Here is a 19,707-nt window from a genome sequence, read left to right on the forward strand (position 1 = left end):
TTTAGCTTATTTCTTCGTTGCACTGATAAAGACACCATTTTGATTCTCCTATATGTGGATAATATGATCATAACTAGTGATAACCTTAGTGGCATTCAAGAACTCAAGGATTTTCTCAGTTAGCTGTTTAAGATGAAAAATCTTGGACTTCTCAGCTATTTTTTGGGTCTTGAAATTACTCATTCCACAAATGGTCTTTATATTACACAAGCCAAGTATGTTTTTGACCTTTTGTCTCGAGTTGGACTCACTGACAGCAAGATTGTTGACGTTCCAGTTGAACTTAATGTGCATCTAACACCTTTGGGGGGGAAACCATTGTCTAATCCTTCTCTTTACAGACGATTGGTTGGCAGCCTATTTTATCTCACAGTTACTCGTCTAGACATTTCCTATGCTGTTCATCAGGTGAGCCAGTATCTGTCTGCTCCACGATCAACTTACTATGCTGCTGTTCTATGCATTCTTTGATACTTTAAGGGCATTCTCTTCCATGACCTTTTCTACTCAACTCAGTCTCCTCTTATACTTCATGCATTCTCTGATGCTGATTGGGCAGGAGATCTCACTGATCGCAGGTCCACTACGGGTTATTGCTTTCTCCTTGGTTCTTCTTTGATTTCTTGGCGAAGTAAGAAACAAACTTTTGTGGCCTGCTCCAATACTAAAGTAGAATATCGTGCCCTTGCTAATACCACATCTGAGCTCCTTTGGCTACGATGGCTTCTTAAGAATTTGGGTGTGTCCGCATCCTCTGCTACTCCTCTTTATTATGACAACCAGAGTGCCATTCATATTGCTCACAATGATATCTTCCATGAACAGACTAAACACATCAAGATTGATTGTCATTTTATCCGTTATCATCTTGTCTATGGTGCTCTTATCTTAAGTTCTTAACAAATAAAAGCCCAAATATTTATAATTTTATACCTGATTCCTGAACCTCAAAACCTGATATGTTGAGGTGAGCAGTTGAGACTTGAGAGAGGCAGAGAGCAGAGAATCAGAGAGAGGCTAAGGCGGTCCAGCTAGAGACTGAACAATGGAGACTGGAGACTAGAGAGAGGCGGAGAGCAGAGACTAGAGAGAAAGGTAAAATTTTTAGGGTTTTGAGTGGATTTATTTGTTTTGATTTGTGATTGTTTTGTGGTTAATCTCTTAGACCGGATTTGTAATTTATCTGGTTGATTTTTGGTCAATGATTTTGTTTAGAACCAATGTTTAATAAGATTTACCAAAATTTTTTTTTTTTTGGCTAAAAGGATGTGCCAGATTATTTTCGTAATTCATTTGAAACTAAATTTTCTACTACCCGGTTCTTTTCTAAAATTTTGGGGCCCCCTTCCACTTGGGGGCCTTAGGCAATTGCCTAACTCGCCTAAGGGAAGGGCCGGCCCTGGACTATAGTTTAATTATGAAAAAAAGAAGATATTTTTGATCGAATTGGTAGTTTTTATTTATATATTTATTTATTTTCAATATGTTTGAGTATAGCTTAATTATGAAAAAAAAGAAAAAAAAAAGGATATTTCTGATCAAATCAATAGTTAAAAATATTTATGCATAATACATATTTAATTTAATTGGAATCTGTTTAGAGAAGATAAAATAAAATTAATCGCCTATATTCAATTGAGATTTTATACAAACATGTTTATTAAATTCTTTTATTGGAAAAACTTGTAAGCAAGTCAAGGGCCCTTTAATTGTGTAAGGAAGCTTGTATCACATTGTCGTAGCCACCAGTCTTGACAAGAAGGAAGCTTTGAACATTATAGTGCACAAGATGGAGGTGGTGGTGGACAAAATATCTGAATTGCCAGAGCCTCTTCTACATTACATTTTGTCTTTCCTTCCCATTAAAAAAGTTGTTCAATCCAGTACATTGTCCAAGAGATGGAATCATGTCTGTTCTACAATCCCAGTTCTAGAATTTGATAAATCCTTCTTCGAGTCAAAGTTGTGGTGTGAAGACACTAAGGAAACTTGCGAAATCCAGAGAAAGAGGGTGGAGTTATATCACTTTGTGGAGCAAAATTTACTAAGCCGCCGTAGGCAAGGGCTAAGTATAAAGAAGTTTACACTTGCAGTGTGCTTGAGCACACCGAAATCAGTGTCTCGTGTGAACCGGTGGATTGAAAATGTAGTCAAGAGTGACGTTGAAGAGCTTAATCTTGACCTTCAAACGTTTAAATGGAAGTGGAAGAGGTATTATCCCTTGCCACAGAATATTCTACTTGCAAAATCAATAACTGTGTTGAGGTTAAAGGCATGTAGGTTGGATTCATACTTTGGTGATATAAACTTATCCTCTTTGAAAATTTTGTCTTTATATAATGTGGGTACAAATGATCAAATTATCCAAAATCTAGTTGCCGGGTGTCCTGTGATAGAAGACATAGGAATTGAAAACTGTTGTGGGTTGAAATGTATACAGTTCTCTGGTCTACCTAAAGTCAAGTCAATTGAGTTGAAAAGCAATAAAGGTGTTGAGACAGTTGAATTAGAAGCATCAAATATTTATCATGTACATATCCAACAGTTTGAAGCATCCAAGATCAACCTGGTGCCCTGTAAAAATCTGAAGTTATTAATGCTAGGAAAACTGCACATTACAGACAGCTGCTTCAATTACCATATTTCTCAACTTCCGCTCATTGAGTACTTGTCCGTATATTGGTGTGATAAGTTTGAAAGCATTAAGATTTCAAGTCATCGTCTTAAGACATTACACATATCGAAATGCGACAAGCTGGTTGAAGCCGAGATTAACACTCCTAAGTTATGTAAACATTCATATCTTGGTGGTAATACAATATCCTTTTCAGTGACTGCTTTGGCTTATTTGTCAAAAGCTACCTACCAGATGTTGCACTCCGATGCTCCTTGGAATGTTAAAAAGATTGAATTGCTTGCAAATTTGAGTAATTCCAAATTATTGGAGTTGCTAAATATTAGCTCCATGAAGGTATTTTTTTTCTTTCTTTCTTTCAGTTGATTTTTTTTGTTTCCTTTTCATATCATTGTTCATAATTTATTCATGTGTTTTAAAGTTGTAATTAGAATTTTTCTTTGTAAAGGATATGGTTATACTAAAGGAATTGAGAGACATTGTGATGCCCCAATTTGATTGATTGTGTGATGTGTGTGGGTGTGTGATGAGTCTCACATCGGGTATTTACTGGGTTGAACTGGGCTTTATTAACAACTACAAGGAGCCTAAATTGTGACTAGTCCTTTTGAGGTATAGCGCAGATGTGGCTAGCGCTTTTCCTTGCGTCGTTACATATGGTATCAGAGCCGGTTCAGTAATCCCATGTGGGCTCAGAGACACTACCCCACAAAGTAGACCCTAACGAGGACGTTACGGATTTAAGTGGGGAAAATTGTGATGCCTCAATTTGATTGATTGTGTGATGTGTGTGGGTGTGTGATGAGTCTCACATTGGGTATTTACTGGGTTGAACTGGGCTTTATTAACAATTACATGGAGTCTTAATTGTGACTAGTCCTTTTTAGGTATAGCGCAGATGTGGCTAACGCTTTTCCTTGGGTCGTTGCATATAGTATCAAAGCCAGGTTAGTAATCCCATGTGGGCTCAGAGACACTACCCCACAAAGTAGACCCTAATGAGGACGTTACGGATTTAAGTGAGGGAGATTGTGATGCCCCAATTTGATTGATTGTGTGATGTGTGGGTGTGTGATGAGTCCCACATCGGGTATTTACTGAGTTAAATTGGGTTTTATTACAATTACATGGAGCTTCAATTGTGACTAGTCCTTTTGAGGTATAGCGCAAGATGTGGCTAGCGCTTTTCCTTGGGTCGTTACATATGGTATCAGAGCCAGCCCAGTAATCCCATGTGGGCTCAGAGACACTACCCCACAAAGTAGACCCTAACGAGGACGTTACGGATTTAAGTGGGGGAGATTGTGATGCCCCAATTTGATTGATTGTGTGATGTGTGGGTGTGTGATGTGTGGGTGTGTGATGTGTGGGTGTGTGATGAGTCCCACATCGGGTATTTACTGGATTGAACTGGGCTTTATTAACAACTACAAGGAGCCTCAATTGTGACTAGTCCTTTTGAGGTATAATGCAGATGTGGCTAGCGCTTTTTCTTGGGTCGTTACAGACATAGTATCATCCCCATCATATAGAGTCAAGCAGTTGAAGGTAGAGATATCGAAGTCATTTACTACACATGAATCATTGAACTTGGGGATAGCTTGCTCTGGATTTCTCCTCGTCTAGAGCTTTTGTTAATAACACATGGGGAATGGATTGACAAGAATTGGTATCGTGAGACCATATCTTTCAAGGTATTACGGATATTAATTTCCTTAGAATTTATAAATTTGCTTCATATATTCTCACTTCTAGGGATGGTAAATAAATTTTAACTCTCAAAAAAGCTATTAATGTAAAATCATTCATGTACTCATGCTAGGGGAGACTCCTTTTCTTGTAGTGGATCCTCTCTTGCTGTTATTAAGTTATTGGTAAAGATTTTATTTTATTTGTGTTTGTGTGTAATTAGCCATGATGTACATGTATTTTATATGAAATCTTATAAGAATCATTTGAACTTTTTTGGTCCAACAACAAGAATAAAAATTTGTTGATCTTAAATCTTAGAAAAAATCCATTTAGATTTTAACAAATTTGAAATAAATAAATGAAACGGGAGATCAGTGGATAAATGATTGTTTATGTACATTAAACACTTATAGGATTGATAATGAATATATCATGCAACAATTTCAGAATATGAAACACAATAAAAGACAATTTTAAAACCTTTTTTTTTTTTTTTTTTTTTTTTTTTTTTTTTTTTTTTTTTTTTTTTTTTTTTTTTTTCTGGAAATCAGTCAACGATATACTTAAACTGTACTTTAATATTTCACGTGCCCCAGGAACAGTACAGAGAAGCTTCCCAATGCCATAGGAAGTTGCATACGTGTGGATGTGTTTCCTAATCCGTGTAAGAATCGAACTTAGCTTGCATCCACATCTATAAGTAAATAAATTCACAACAACATCAGAGTTCATCGCCTTTTCTTAACAGTGTTTGTTTGTCCCAGACAAGAACACCAGAGCTCATCGCCTCTATTTCTAACTGCACCAATATCCCAACTCTTAAGGTATACTCTTTTCCTTCAATTCTACACTAATTACAACTTTCTTTCTTTCTTTTTTTTTTCTTTTTTTTTTAATATGTTTGACTATAGCAGGGGCGGCCCTAGACATTTTGGGGCCCAAGGCGAGAACTAAAAATGTATGTGTATGTGTGTTTATATGTGTATGTGTATGTTTATGTGTGTGTATGTATATATTTATATTTATGTGTATGTGTGTTTATGTTTATATTCATTTATGTTTATGTATGTTTATTTATGTGTATGTGTAGGAGTGTGCATGTATGTATATTTATGTATGCGTGTATGTTTATGTATGTTTATATTTATAAACATAAATATAAACATAAACACACATACACATAAACATACATGAACACAAATACAAACAAACATACACAAAAACAAACAACCATAAACACACATACACATAAACACGCATAAACAAAAACAAACAAATATAAACACACATACACATAAACACACACATATAAATATAAACATACATAGACATAAACACACATACAAACTGAGAAAAATTAAACCCTCATATAGACTGGAAAAAATTGCAAACTAACACCAATTCTCAAATAATTTCGTTAGTTACTTTAGTGTGCTAAATCGAACCTTTATGTGTGTTTATGTTTATATTTAAGTTTATATGTCCGTATGTTTACGTTTATGTGAGTTTATACGTGTTTATGTATATGTGTGTTTATATTTATGTATATGTATATTTATGTGTATATGTATGTATGTTTTTGTGTATTTGTATGTGTATGTGTGTATGTGTGTGTATGTGTATGTTTATGTATGTGTGTGTATGTGTGCTTATGTATGTGTATGTGTTTATGTGTGCTTATGTATGTGTATGTGTTTATGTATGCTTATATTTATGTATGTTTATATGTATGTATATGTGTTAATGCGCGCTTATGTATGTATATGTTTATGTGTGTTTGTATGTGTATGTGTAGATTTCTTTGTCTTTTTCAGATTTATGTGCAATACCCTGATGCAATTGTAATTAATGACTGAGATTAAAAGTTGAAAAAACAACTTTCAATCTCAATCATTAAATAAAATATATTAAAGGAGAGTTAAAAAGTTAAAAAAATAGAATAAAAAATGTAAAAAAAAAATATCTACGACAGTGCACCTGATCTCAATCCGTCTTTCTTCTCTCACCATTTTTCTTTTCTTCTTTTTTACACGGTGCTTTGTTTTTCTTCCTTTTATTTCTCTTTATACGTCGCCTAGGCTGACAGGAGAGGAGCAAGCGAAAGCCACGTCAAGAAAGGAAAATCGAAGATTGTACTGCCGAGCCAAAGACTAAGAAAATTTCTTCCTCTTAACTCAGACGATCTTCTTAGGTGAATTGTGGCTCACAAGGCTTCACCAGATTATGATGTATGATTTTTAGTTATTTATTTATTTATTTGAGATTATGAAACAAATAGTTTTTATATTTTTCTTACCCTTTCTATTTTTTAAAAACACTTTTCTAGGAAATACCATTTTCTTTGTTTTACTTTCAGTCTATCATTCTTGCTTGTGGTATGCGTTTGATTAATTTGGATATAAAATTAGTTCAACAAGATGATTCTTCTTCTAAAATATAATAACAAAACTAATATATATTTTTTTAACGTTGGGTTCACTTTCAGTATTTTCATTTTGTGATTTTGGTTGTTTTGTGGGTTTTGTACTTTGATTTCGGTAGGTGTGATTTGATTTGTGATTTGGTGGGCTTCTGGGTTTTTGTTGCGATTTGATTTTGGTTGGGTTTTGACTGTGGTGGTGGTCGTGATTTGATTTTGGCTGGATTTCGGCAATGGTGCGTGGTTGGAGGTGATGAGCTTGAAAAGCTCCGACCGTGGAGGTTTGGAAAGAGAGCTTGGTAGTCAGTCATGGAGCACAGTGTGACGTGGGTTAAGGCAGAGAGAGGATGAGAGGGAAACAGGGGCGGCCCTAGACATTTTGGGGCCTAAGGTGAGAACTAAAAATGGGGCATTTTTTATACTTATATATTAATTAAATTAATGTTTATTTAATATTTTTATATTATATTTTTCATCATTATTTTCATTTTCTTCTAAATTATTTTGAAATTCATTATCAAGATTCGTTGTATTGTAAAATTGAACATCTTTTTTTCTAAATTATTTTGGTGAATTTCTTGCTCATTTGTGATATTTTCATCTAAATTTTGTGTTATATTTTGTTTATTACTAATAACAAATTTATCAATTGATCCTTTTTGAGACTCAATTAATTTTTCTTCTTTTTTTCTTTTTTTAAGTTTTTCATATCCAAATGCATATTTTCTAGTAGACATTTCTAAAATAAAAAATAACTTTCAAGTGTAGAGCAAATGAAAAATAGAACTTGATTTATATAAAAAGTATTATTATAGTTTCACTGAACAATAATAAGTTTTTAGCAATCTCAATCTGCATAAATTAAAAAAAAAAAAAATTAAGCACAAGCATAACAAAAATTTAAGAAACACTGACACAAGACTTATTAATAAGACCCACCCCAAAAAAGAAAAACAAAAAAACAAAATAAAACAAATCCTATCTATAACCAAAAAAAAAAAAAAAAAAACTTGAAGGCCCAAACTTAACGCCCAGTCCAGGGAGGGTCCAGGCAGCCATAATGATAAACTGATAAGTGACAAATAAAGTTACAGAACCAGCCAGGGAGGGCCCAAATAAACAAAGTTATCTTAAGTTCTTAACAAATAAAAGCCCAAATGTTTATAATTTTATACCTGATTCCTGAACCTCAGAACCTGATACGTTGAGGTGAGCAGTTGAGACTTGAGAGAGGCGGAGAGCAGAGAATCAGAGAGAGGCTGAGGCGGTCCAGCTGGAGACTGGAGACTAGAGAGAGGCGGAGAGCAGAGACTAGAGAGAAAGGTAAAATTTTTAGGGTTTTGAGTGGATTTATTTGTTTTGATTTGTGATTGTTTTGTGGTTAATCTCTTAGACCGGATTTATGAAAAAAAGAAAAAGAAAAAAAAAAAGGATATTTCTGATCAAATCAGTAGTTAAAAATATTTATGCATAATACATATTTAATTTAATTGGAATCTGTTTAGAGAAGATAAAATAAAATTAATCGCCTATATTCAATTGAGATTTTATACGAACATGTTTATTAAATTCTTTCATTGGAAAAACTTGTAAGCAAGTCCCAAGCCCAAGAAGGAAGCTTTGAACATTATAGTGCACAAGATGGAGGTGGTGGTGGACAAAATATCTGAATTGCCAGAGCCTCTTCTACATTACATTTTGTCTTTCCTTCCCATTAAACAAGTTGTTCAATCCAGTACATTGTCCAAGAGATGGAATCATGTCTGTTCTACAATCCCAGTTCTAGAATTTGATAAATCCTTCTTCGAGTCAAAGTTGTGGTGTCAAGACACTAAGGAAACTTGCGAAATCCAGAGAAAGAAGGTGGAGTTATATCACTTTGTGGAGCAAAATTTACTAAGCCGCCGTAGGCAAGGGCTAAGTATAAAGAAGTTTACACTTGCAGTGTGCTTGAGCACACCGAAATCAGTGTCTCGTGTGAACCGGTGGATTGAATATGTAGTCAAGAGTGACGTTGAAGAGCTTAATCTTGACTTTCAAACGTTTAAATGGAAGTGGAAGAGTTATTATCCCTTGCCACAGAATATTCTACTTGCAAAATCAATAACTGTGTTGAGGTTAAAGGCATGTAGGTTGGATTCATACTTTGGTGATATAAACTTATCCTCTTTGAAAATTTTGTCTTTATATAATGTGGGTACAAATGATCAAATTATCCAAAATCTAGTTGCCGGGTGTCCTGTGATAGAAGACATAGGAATTGAAAACTGTTGTGGGTTGAAATGTATACAGTTCTCTGGTCTACCTAAAGTCAAGTCAATTGAGTTGAAAAGCAATAAAGGTGTTGAGACAGTTGAATTAGAAGCATCAAATATTTATCATGTACATATCCAACAGTTTGAAGCATCCAAGATCAACCTGGTGCCCTGTAAAAATCTGAAGTTATTAATGCTAGGAAAACTGCACATAACAGACAGCTGCTTCAATTACCATATTTCTCAACTTCCGCTCATTGAGTACTTGTCCGTATATTGGTGTGATAAGTTGGAAAGCATTAAGATTTCAAGTCATCGTCTTAAGACATTACACATATTGAAATGCGACAAGCTGGTTGAAGTCGAGATTAACACTCCAAAGTTATGTAAACTTTCATATCTTGGTGGTAATACAATATCCTTTTCAGTGACTGCTTTGGCTTATTTGTCAAAAGCTACCTACCAGATGTTGCACTCCGATGCTCCTTGGAATGTTAAAAAGATGGAATTGCTTGCAAATTTGAGTAATTCCAAATTATTGGAGTTGCTAAATATTAACTCCACGAAGGTATTTTTTCTTTCTTTCTTTCAGTTGATTCTTTTTGTTTCCTTTTCATATCATTGTTCATAATTTATTCATGTGTTTTAAAGTTGTAATCAGAATTTTTCTTTGTAAAGGATATGGTTATACCAAAGGAATTGAGAGACATAGTATCATCCCCATCATATAGAGTCAAGCAGTTGAAGGTAGAGATATCGAAGTCATTTACTACACATGAATTCATTGAACTTGTGGATAGCTTGCTCTGGATTTCTCCTCGTCTAGAGCTTTTGTTAATAACATATGGGGAATGGATTGACAAGAATTGGTATCGTGAGACCATATCTTTCAAGGTATTACGGATATTAATTTCCTTAGAATTTATAAATTTGCTTCATATATTCTCACTTCTAGGGATGGTAAATAAATTTTAACTCTTGAAAAAGCTATTAATGTAAAATCATTCATGCACTCATGCTAGGGGAGACTCCTTTTCTTGTAGTGGATCCTCTCTTGCTGTTATTAAGTTATTGGTAAAGATTTTATTTTATTTGTGTGTGTGTGTAATCAGCCATGATGTGCATGTATTTTATATGAAATCTTATTAGAATCATTTGAACTTTTTTGGTATTGAATGCAAAAGACTAGGTTTAATGTTAACAGTATTTATAGAGGTTCATGATATATATGAAATTATGAAGAATAAAATGAAAAAGTTAAAAGGCACAAAAAAATAGTATAAATGAAATTTATTAACAAACAAGAAGAAAACCACCATCAAATTATAAATGTACTAGAACATATCAAAAACTTCTCAAGACTTCACAGGTTTTCTATAAAGTAACATGGTATCCAATTGCTCTTAAGTCTTCAACTTTGAGTTGCACTTTAGTCACAACCATATGTGATTTTCTCAATAGTTCAAGAAAGTATACAAACTCACAGTTCCTGCACAAAGGAATTTACTGTTAGTCCATGACCACATACATACTGAAAGCTAATTTAACAAGACACAAGTGCAATCTGTGACAACAAATTGGTTCATCTTTGTGTATTGATTTAGGACAAAAACCATAATTTAGCACATTGTGATGATACTAACTAGCTCTTTTTTTTTAAATATCTTTTTGAAACGTACTAGGACTTATTTAAGTATGGAAAAAGGACATATAAAAGGTTGTCTTAGTTGGGACCTTTGGAATTTGTACAATTTACAATATAATCTGATAATCAGATGCTACTGCTAGTGTGTCCTAGATAATAACATCAACCAGCCAATCACAACAGCAGTCAGCATTTGGCTCCCTATTATTGTCATGGCCTGTTTAACCTTTTTTTCCTCTTACGCTCTGTTTGTTTACATTAATTATTTTTTTAAAATGACTCATTTTCCTAAAAGTATTTTTTGGAAAACTATTTCATTTTCCTATGTTTGGTAGACTTCAGAATGAGATAAGAGTTTTTTTCATTAGTTTCCATATTGCTTCTTAACTTCCTTTATTTAGCATGGTGTGAGATAGAGTTGTTTTCCGGAAAATTTTAATAGAAAGCAGTCTCTAAAAATTAATTTTTAATAGGGTTTTATGTTGACGAAAGATAGTTTTCCTTTAAATTATTTTTTCGGATGTTACCAAACACAGGAAAACACGGAAAACTATCTTCACATAAAATTTTCCATCCAAACAAATGAAGTGTAGAGTTCTTAAAATACCACAGATGCACACACACAAACACACACACTTATATATATATATATATATATATATATATATATCTCCTCATCTGTTGGTGAAGAGGAGGGAGCATTTAGAAGTAAACTCCTATTGTTCTTAGTGCTATGCTAGATTCCTAATCAGCTAAATTAGGTCCCTGACTTGGTTTTTGCTAGCTAGATCCCGCATTAAAGGTTTGTACATATACAGAAGGGAAGATTAGCTTATTGCTCTTTGGGTTTTTCCCTAGTTAGATCTGCCACTGAATGTTTGTGCAGAGAGAAAGAAGGATAATCTCGAAGAGTAGAAATCTGCTCCATTTTAGTGAGGAAAGTAAAATCGACAACTTAAAGAGCTTAGAATGCATAGCTAGAGCAAATCATTTCTATAAATTAGGAAAAGGAAGTGCCTTTTTCTTTTGTCTAAAAATAATAATTATGGAGAAAATTCTTCTCTTGAATCAGGATTATAATTATATTTAGTTTCTTATTTCCTTTATTGTAATATGTTTTGTGTGCGGTTTTTTAATTATTAGAGCATTGATTATAACAACTAAGAGTTAATTGGCCTTTAATTATCTAAAGAAAGAAAATTTAATTGGCCTGACTAAAGCTGTTCCAAGTTATATATGAATCAAAAGAAGATTTTGATAATATAATTCTATTATTTTCTTTACTTTTCTTGTAAGGTTATACATGCCGTATATATACATCTCCTAGTAGGGGAACTATTTCTATAATTCCAAGGAATAGATGCTTGAGTTACATTCATGCTATTTCAATACTAGTGCATTTATGTAATATTCTTCTTATTAGAAGAATGGTAGTCACTACTGTCATAATTTCATTGCTAATACTTTTTTTTTTTTTTCCCAAATTTGCGACTAAGTGTATATTGTGTCAAATTTTGAGACCTTTTTTTTTTTTTTTTTTTCTTGATTGGAAGAATGGAGATTGAGATGATGTCCAGTCTTCTTTTTCTTTTGCTTGGTTTTAACAGTGTTGCTAACTCTTTGCTTGATTTCAGTTCTCCTATGAAAAGCCCATTCTTACAGGGGAGAATTATAGTTGTTGCAAATTCCTTCCAGATCCATGTTGGAGGCAGTGCTTAAAGAGTGTCACGATTGAGAATTGTAGAGAACCTGCAAATGTAGAGACTGTGAAGGCAGATAAAGAAATTCTAGAGAAGTACTTTTATGAGAATGCAAAGATCTTGGAGAGCTTCCAATTCAATCCTAAAGTTGAATGACAAAAATTTTAAAGTATCGTTTAAGAGAATGTAGGTATTGTAAGTTGAATGACAGAGAGAATGGAGACTGAGATAATGTCCAGTTCCATCATCTGTAGACATCATCTCTGTCTATGCCTAGAGTGCCTGGCTTGACTTGACGTTTTATTTTTATTTTTATTTTTTATTTTTTATTATTATTATTATTAATTTTTTTTTATGAAGAAAATTTCATTTAAAAACAAACAAGATACAGCATGGCATAAACAGCAAGCCAAGTTACATACAGTCCAAGTGCATCAGTGTCCTAACTATAGGAGGAGAAACACCCCTCCACAAGTGACAGACATTATTACAACGAGCAAACTTGGCAAGCTCATGTGCCACCCTATTAAAGTCCCTTTTCAGGTGCCGAATCTGCCAGCCAGCAAAACCATCAAGGAGGTTCACTATACCATTAACAATGTGACCGAGCCCCCCACTATAATCCTTAGCTAAAATGCGCTGCACAGTAGCAAGAGAGTCCGATTCAATGATTATCTGTTGAAGGTCCAATTCTCTAGCAAGAAGGATTCCTGCCTCAATTGCCAGAGCCTCAGTCTCCTCCACGGTAAAGCAGCCAGGAAGAACACGGCAGAGAGCACCAGCTGCCTGGCCTCTGTAGTCCCTGACAATGACTCCAATACTAGACAGCGTGCCAACTCCACCCGTCGCTCCGTCAGTGTTGATTTTGAACACTCCATTAGGTGGCTTTCTCCAGCTCACCTCACCAGCCTTAGGGCCCAAGGAGCAAAATTTTCCAGCTTCCTTGAAGTCAGAGATCAAACTAACTGCATAATTCCAAACTTGATCAGCCCCCTGACAGACCGACTCAAACACCCTCAGATTTCTGTTATGCCAAATAGCCCACGCCACCACAAATAAAATCTCTAAATCCTTAAGATTACCGGCTGCTAACACCTTCAAAGCTGTATCCAAGAAATCTAAAGACTTAGCGCCTAAATCAATTTGGCAATCTTTCCACAATCTCCAAACCTCCTTCAAGGCATTACAGCTACACAGAGCATGCAGGATAGTTTCATCCTCCAAGCCACACACCGGACATAGCCCATCCGTGCTAACCCCTCTCTTCCTTAAATTAGACATAGTTGGCAATGCATTAACACAAGCTTTCCAAGAAAAGATTTTTATTTTTGGGGGGATTTTAAGAAGCCATATCCGTTTCCAAAGGGGAGTTCTAGGGTCCATGTAAGAGCACTCGCCACTACTAGAAGAATTTATCATAGAAAGAGCCACATGTACGCACTTTTTACATAAAAAATCCCCTTTTTGTTTCCCACCCAAATTATTTTGTCCTTAGGAAGATTATGGCTTAATGGAATATTGAGGATAGTTTCAACCTCAAAAGGAAGAAATAGGGATTTCAAAGTGTCAACCTTCCATCTTTTTGTGTCCTCATCAATTAATGCCGAAACCATAGGAAAATCATCAAAAGGCTGAGGAGGAGAAATTACCTTATAAGTTGTTGGAGTGGGGAGCCACTTGTCCTCCCAAATGTGGATTAGCCTTCCGTTACCAACTCTCCAACGAGAGCCATTCCGAACCACTTCAAGACCTTTAAAAATGCTTCTCCATGTGTATGAAGGGCTGCAGCCCAGTTTTGAGTTCAAGATACCTCCACTCAGATAGTATCTAGCTTTAAGGACTTTTGCACACAGGGATTCCGGGTTAGACAAAAGTCTCCATCCCTGCTTCGCGAGCATTGCTAGATTGAAGGCCTGGAAGTTACGGAATCCCATGCCTCCATTTGCTTTTGCTTTGCACATCTTCTCCCAACTCACCCAAGCAATTTTCCTCTCTTCTTTTCTTTGCCCCCACCAAAACTTTCTAACCATCCCTTCAATCTCTTCACACAACCCTTTTGGGATTAGAAAACAACTCATGGTGTAAGTAGGAACCGCTTGCGCCACGACCTTTATCAAAATCTCCTTTCCTCCTATGGACAACAACTTCTCTTTCCATCCCGCCAACTTCCTCCCCACCTTTTCCTTTACTTTTGCAAAAACTTCGGTCTTGGACCTTCCAATGATGGATGGAAGCCCCAAATATTTCCCATGCCTCGTGTCTTGCATCGGACCAAGGATGTCCAACACTTTATTCCTTCTTTCCTGAGGGGTATTATGGCTGAAAAAAACAGATGATTTCTCCGTATTAATTTTCTGCCCAGATGCAGCTTCGTAAAGCTCAAGGATCTCAATTATTTTGCGGCATTCTTGCTTAGAAGCTTTACAGAACAAGAGACTATCGTCTGCTAAGAAAAGATGAGAAACCATAGGACAACCTCTGCAAATGGATAATCCGCTCAACATTTGATTCCTTACTGCCTCATTGATTAGAGAAGAAAAACCATCTGCACATAATAAAAATAGATAAGGAGATAAGGGATCTCCTTGGCGGAGACCCCTTGTAGGGAAAATACTACCATGGACCACTCCATTAATAACCACAGAATAAGAAACAGTAGTTATGCATTTCATAATTAATTGGATCCATTTTCCATGGAATCCCATTTTTTCCTAACATTTTCAATAAACTTCCACTCAACACGATCATAGGCCTTACTCATATCAAGCTTAATCGCCATAAAATTTTCCTTCCCCTCCTTTTTATGTTCTAGGTAGTGCATTAATTCGTAGGCAACTAAAACATTATCAGTGATAAGCCTCTCAGACAGAAAGGCACTTTTGTTTTCCGATATAATCCGAGGAAGGATGTTTTTTAGGCGATTAGCAATAACTTTAGACACCAGTTTATAGACTACATTGCATAAACTTATCGGCCTAAAATCAGACATTTTTGATGGACAATTAATTTTTGGGATTAAAGTGATGTTGGTTCGGTTTATGTCAACAATTGAAATATCAGAATTAAGCACATTCAGCACCATGCAAGTAATGTCATTCCCCACCACATCCCAATATTTTTGAAAGAAAATTGCGGACATACCATCCGGGCCCGGAGCCTTTGTAGGGTGCATTTGCTTCAACGTGTATACGACTTCTTCTCTTGTAAATGCCATGATCAGCCCCTGGTTCATCTCGTCAGTTACTTTGGTGGGAATTGTGTTAGAGACCTCCATAATCCGGCAAGGGTTGGAAGTAGTGAACAGAGTCTCAAAGTAAGCAATAGCCGTCGCCGCAATGCTCTCATTTGTATCACACCAATTCCCATTTTCGTCCCAAATGCCGCTAATATAGTTTTTCTTTCTCCTTTGCGAGGCCTTTGAATGGAAGAACTTCGTATTTCGGTCCCCTTGGCCATACCAGAAAATTCTTGATCTTTGGTGCCAAAGAGTTTCCTCACAATCAAGAAGTTCATTAATCTCCTTTCTTAAACTATTTATCTCCTTCCCCATAACTCCGTCTCTATCTTGCAAGGTTAACTCATTAAGAGCTTTCCTTTTTCTTTGAATTTGCTTCGGCACATAACCAAAAACTGCCTTATTCCACTTTTCCAACTCAGCAGCACAACTTTGAAGACTTGAAGAAATGCTATCCGGAGTGCCCCTGTGCAAGCACCCCTCCCACGCGTTCTTAATAATATCCTTACACTCCTCTTTTTTTGTCCACATTTCCTCAAAATGGAACCTGCGCTTCCTGGAGGGCTGCATAGCAATTGAGTCGGCAGTCAACAACGCACAATGGTCGGACGTCGAATCAACCAAGTGGAGGACTCTAGTACCACTAAAGTAGCTAATCCAATCATTAGTAGCCAAAGCTCTATCTAACCTCAGATAAATGCGATTATTCCCTTCTTGCATGTTGCACCATGTAAAGTCCGGTCCGCAATACCCCAAGTCTTTAAAACCGCAAGTGTTAACCACCTCACGGAACCCATCCATTTTCCTTTGAGAACGAGGAGCCCCCCCCCCCCCCATCTTCTCTTCCCTAGAAAAAATCTCATTAAAATCCCCATAACATAGCCAAGGAAGCTGGAATTTCCTATTCAAAACAGCAAGTTCATTCCAAGATTCCTATCTTCTATGAGTTTCCGATTTTCCGTAGAAACCGGTCATACGCCACTTAAATCCCGAGTCCTGTTCTGAGATAATCGCATCAATGTGATTTCTAGAATAACCCATAATTTCTAAGGCTGCTTCTCTTTTCCACAACATCGCTAATCCACCTCCCCTGCCCTTACTAGGCACAATCAACCCATTAACAAAATTTATTTTCTCCATAATTTTTTCCATAGCTTTCTTTTTAATTTTTGTTTCCGACAGAAAAATAATTTTGGGATTCCATCGTTGGACTAATTAGCCCAACACACGAACTGTCCGGAGGTTCCCAAGCCCCCGGCAGTTCCACCCCAATGTAATCATTGCTCTCGGCAGTGCTGCCTAGCAGCCACCGCCGTTTCCTCAAAGAAATTTTCACAGAAAGCAACATTGTTCTTACCTTCCTCATTGCAACTTCTCTTCTGGGGTCGCCCTTCCCTTTCTGCAAGCGTGTCTGTATCCTCACGCCTCTTGGTGCCTACTACTATCTCCAGAGACTTTAAACCAGCTCCCTGGGTCTTTCCTCTTTCCCTGGCCACCTTCTTTAAATTCCCTTTCCCCGTTCCACTCTTTCCTTTGTTTGGGCCGGCCTGCCCTTCTTCTTCAGTATTATTTTTCTTAGTTATTTTGGGCTTAAGTGAGCTGGCTTCTCTTGGCTCTAACATGTCTATCTTGGGCTTAAGTTGACAAGAAGCCCCTTTTTCCTTCAAGTTGGGCCCCCCGGCCAGGCCCACCCATGAGTCCTTTTCTTCATCTTTAGTTTCGGACAGGTCCCTAACTAGAAGACTTTTGGTTTGTCTTTGAGTGCTACGTGTCTCCTCTCCCTTGCTTTCTTCCTGTTTCTCAACATTCAAATTGTCACATCTACTCTGATGACTTTCTGCACCTCTCTCTGACCGAGCAACTTGTCCCTTTTTTTCCGGCTTTTCAAATCTTTCCCATCCTTCGAGATTGACCCTTCCGCCCCAGCTGCTTCTCTTCTCACCTTCAGCTCGGGCAGAAGCCTCCATCTCCCCCGCCGTGGCTTGGACTGTCTTCCCCAGATCATCTCCATTTTTTGATACGCAGCTACCTCTGCCTGAAGTCCTGAAACCACTGCCACTCCCCGACTCTCTAAGTCCTTCATTTAATCCTTTTGCCATGCTTCCAGCCCTCAGCCATTCACCATACAGGTTTTCCATTGATTGCTTCTCAGTCACCACTCTACAATGCTTCTCATCATGTCCTAATTTTCCACAGCTGAAGCAGAATGTTGGCAGTCGCTCGTATTTAAAGGACACCCAACATCTATCCCCATCCATGTTGGAGACATATCCACCTCTTCTCAAAGGCTTTTCAATTGGTAGTTCAATCCTTACACACATAAACTTTGCTTGGTTAGCTTGCCATGACCATTTATCCACCTCAATAACTCTTCCTATCTTGCTGCCGATATCACTCCCTGCTTCCTTAGTCATATATTCAAAAGGTAAGCCCCAGATTTGAATCCAAAAAGGGGCATGTGTGAAGACCAAGTTGGCAGAGGATAAGCCCCTCCTCCATCGACTCAAAAGCAGGAGGTTATTTTCAAAGTTCCACGGCCCATTTCGCTCCACCCATTCTAACTGAAACATTGAGCTAAACTTAAACTGCAAAACATTGTTTTCGACCTCAACTATTCTAAGATCCGAGCCCATCTTCCAAGTTGATCTTAGAGTATTCTTTAAGGCTCTCTGATTTTGATTACGATCAACTAATAATTTCCCAAACAAACTTAGAGCACATTCCTCCAGCAAGTCCGGTGAGCTGTTTGAAGAAATGAAAATATCCTCCTCTTCTTCTTTAGTAAGCTGTAAGTTTTTAAGACTATCAACTATTGAATGCTCCATGACAAGGCGACAAGAGCAAGATAAAGAGAGAAGAAACTAGTTTCAGCAATGTGAGACAAAGAAGGAAAGACCCTTAAGCTCTGACACCTAAGGGAGAAAAGTCTCGCTCTACGACGAGAGAGAAAACACTCCTACATGGGAGAGAAAAAAATGATAATCTTTTTTTTCTTGAAAACTGATGAGTTAAATTTTTCACACACCTAATTAAAATGTTTTTTGACTTGACGTTTTAAGTTGTGATGTAAGACAAAATATACATACGGTTTAATTTATTGTTTATTGATTTTGATATTTTCATGCAACTTTTGAAGTTTTAGATCATGGTTGACATTTTCTTAATTTTAGATGTTATTAATACTTTCTAGACAAATTAGAGTCCTTTTCTACTATCTATCTACTAATCTATATATAAAAAGTGCGAATGCGTATAGTTACAGTGTCTCTTGGTTTGTTCAGCTGACATTGTAGCTACAGTAGCTATATATATATATATATATTTTTTTTTTCAGCCATTGGTTTGTGCTTTTTTTTTTTTTCCTTTTAAATATTTATATGAGCTGGCATATATATTTTTATTCTAACACAACAAATTTCATAATATTTTCACAATTATTGAGGTGTCAATTTCATATAGGTCGAAATAAAATAATAAAATATGAAAATGTGATCAAACTTTTTGTATTTAGGTTTTTTTTCTTTTTGTTCATTTTTTTATGATGTCGATATATTTAAGTTCTTTTTGGTTTTAAATTTTATATAATTTATATTTCTTGTGCAAGACTTCTAGACCTTAGGTCACTTGGGCTCACAATTTATTTGTAGTGGGCTTAAGTATTTCCTACAATGGGTCGTTCTCGGCAGAGAGACTCCAAGTAACACCCAGTTAGTACCCTCTACTTGACTGTTTTCCCTCAATTTTTCTGAACCCCTTCTTCTCCCAACTTTCTTCTATTTATAGCCAAGGTTAGTGGGGAGATCATGATTACAGTCATCGTTAGTGCTACTGAAGGTCCAATATTATCTGGTTAAAGTGGTTGTTTAGGTGAAAGGGTGGTGCAGCATTTATGATCTTGGAACTTGGTTCCATTTTCACCGATTATGTTCGGCAACTCACGTTCCCGTGCATATCATGACCTTCCCGGATATGACTCATGCGCTCTACCGGGAAAGATTAACAGCTCAACCCCGGGAACTTAATACCCAAAACTTGTTTTTACTCTAAGGCAGTTTCAAGAAGGGCATAAGGTAACGGGAACTTTCTGTTGGGCCTGCGCCCAAGGCCGGTATGGGCTTGGGCCCGG

The 19,707-nt window shown here is 36.4% G+C and overlaps 2 protein-coding genes across 2 annotated transcripts; one reads left to right on the forward strand and one right to left on the reverse strand.

The window, feature by feature from the left end:
- The first annotated feature begins 987 nt into the window (after positions 1 to 987).
- On the forward strand, positions 988 to 12,649 carry LOC126721165 (putative F-box/LRR-repeat protein At4g00320). The gene is made up of 4 exons (XM_050424187.1): positions 988 to 1,095; positions 8,341 to 9,569; positions 9,680 to 9,895; positions 12,281 to 12,649. The coding sequence occupies exons 2-4, from the start codon at positions 8,388 to 8,390 to the stop codon at positions 12,500 to 12,502; spliced, it is 1,620 nt and encodes a 539-aa protein (XP_050280144.1). The 5' UTR covers positions 988 to 1,095; positions 8,341 to 8,387; the 3' UTR covers positions 12,503 to 12,649.
- Positions 12,650 to 12,760: 111 nt separating this feature from the next.
- Positions 12,761 to 13,627, reverse strand: LOC126721784 (uncharacterized). The gene has a single exon (XM_050424841.1). The coding sequence runs from the start codon at positions 13,625 to 13,627 to the stop codon at positions 12,761 to 12,763; it is 867 nt and encodes a 288-aa protein (XP_050280798.1).
- Positions 13,628 to 19,707: the final 6,080 nt, after the last annotated feature.

Source organism: Quercus robur, chromosome 4 (genome assembly GCF_932294415.1).
Source record: "Quercus robur chromosome 4, dhQueRobu3.1, whole genome shotgun sequence".
In the NCBI taxonomy this organism is placed as follows: domain Eukaryota; kingdom Viridiplantae; phylum Streptophyta; class Magnoliopsida; order Fagales; family Fagaceae; genus Quercus; species Quercus robur.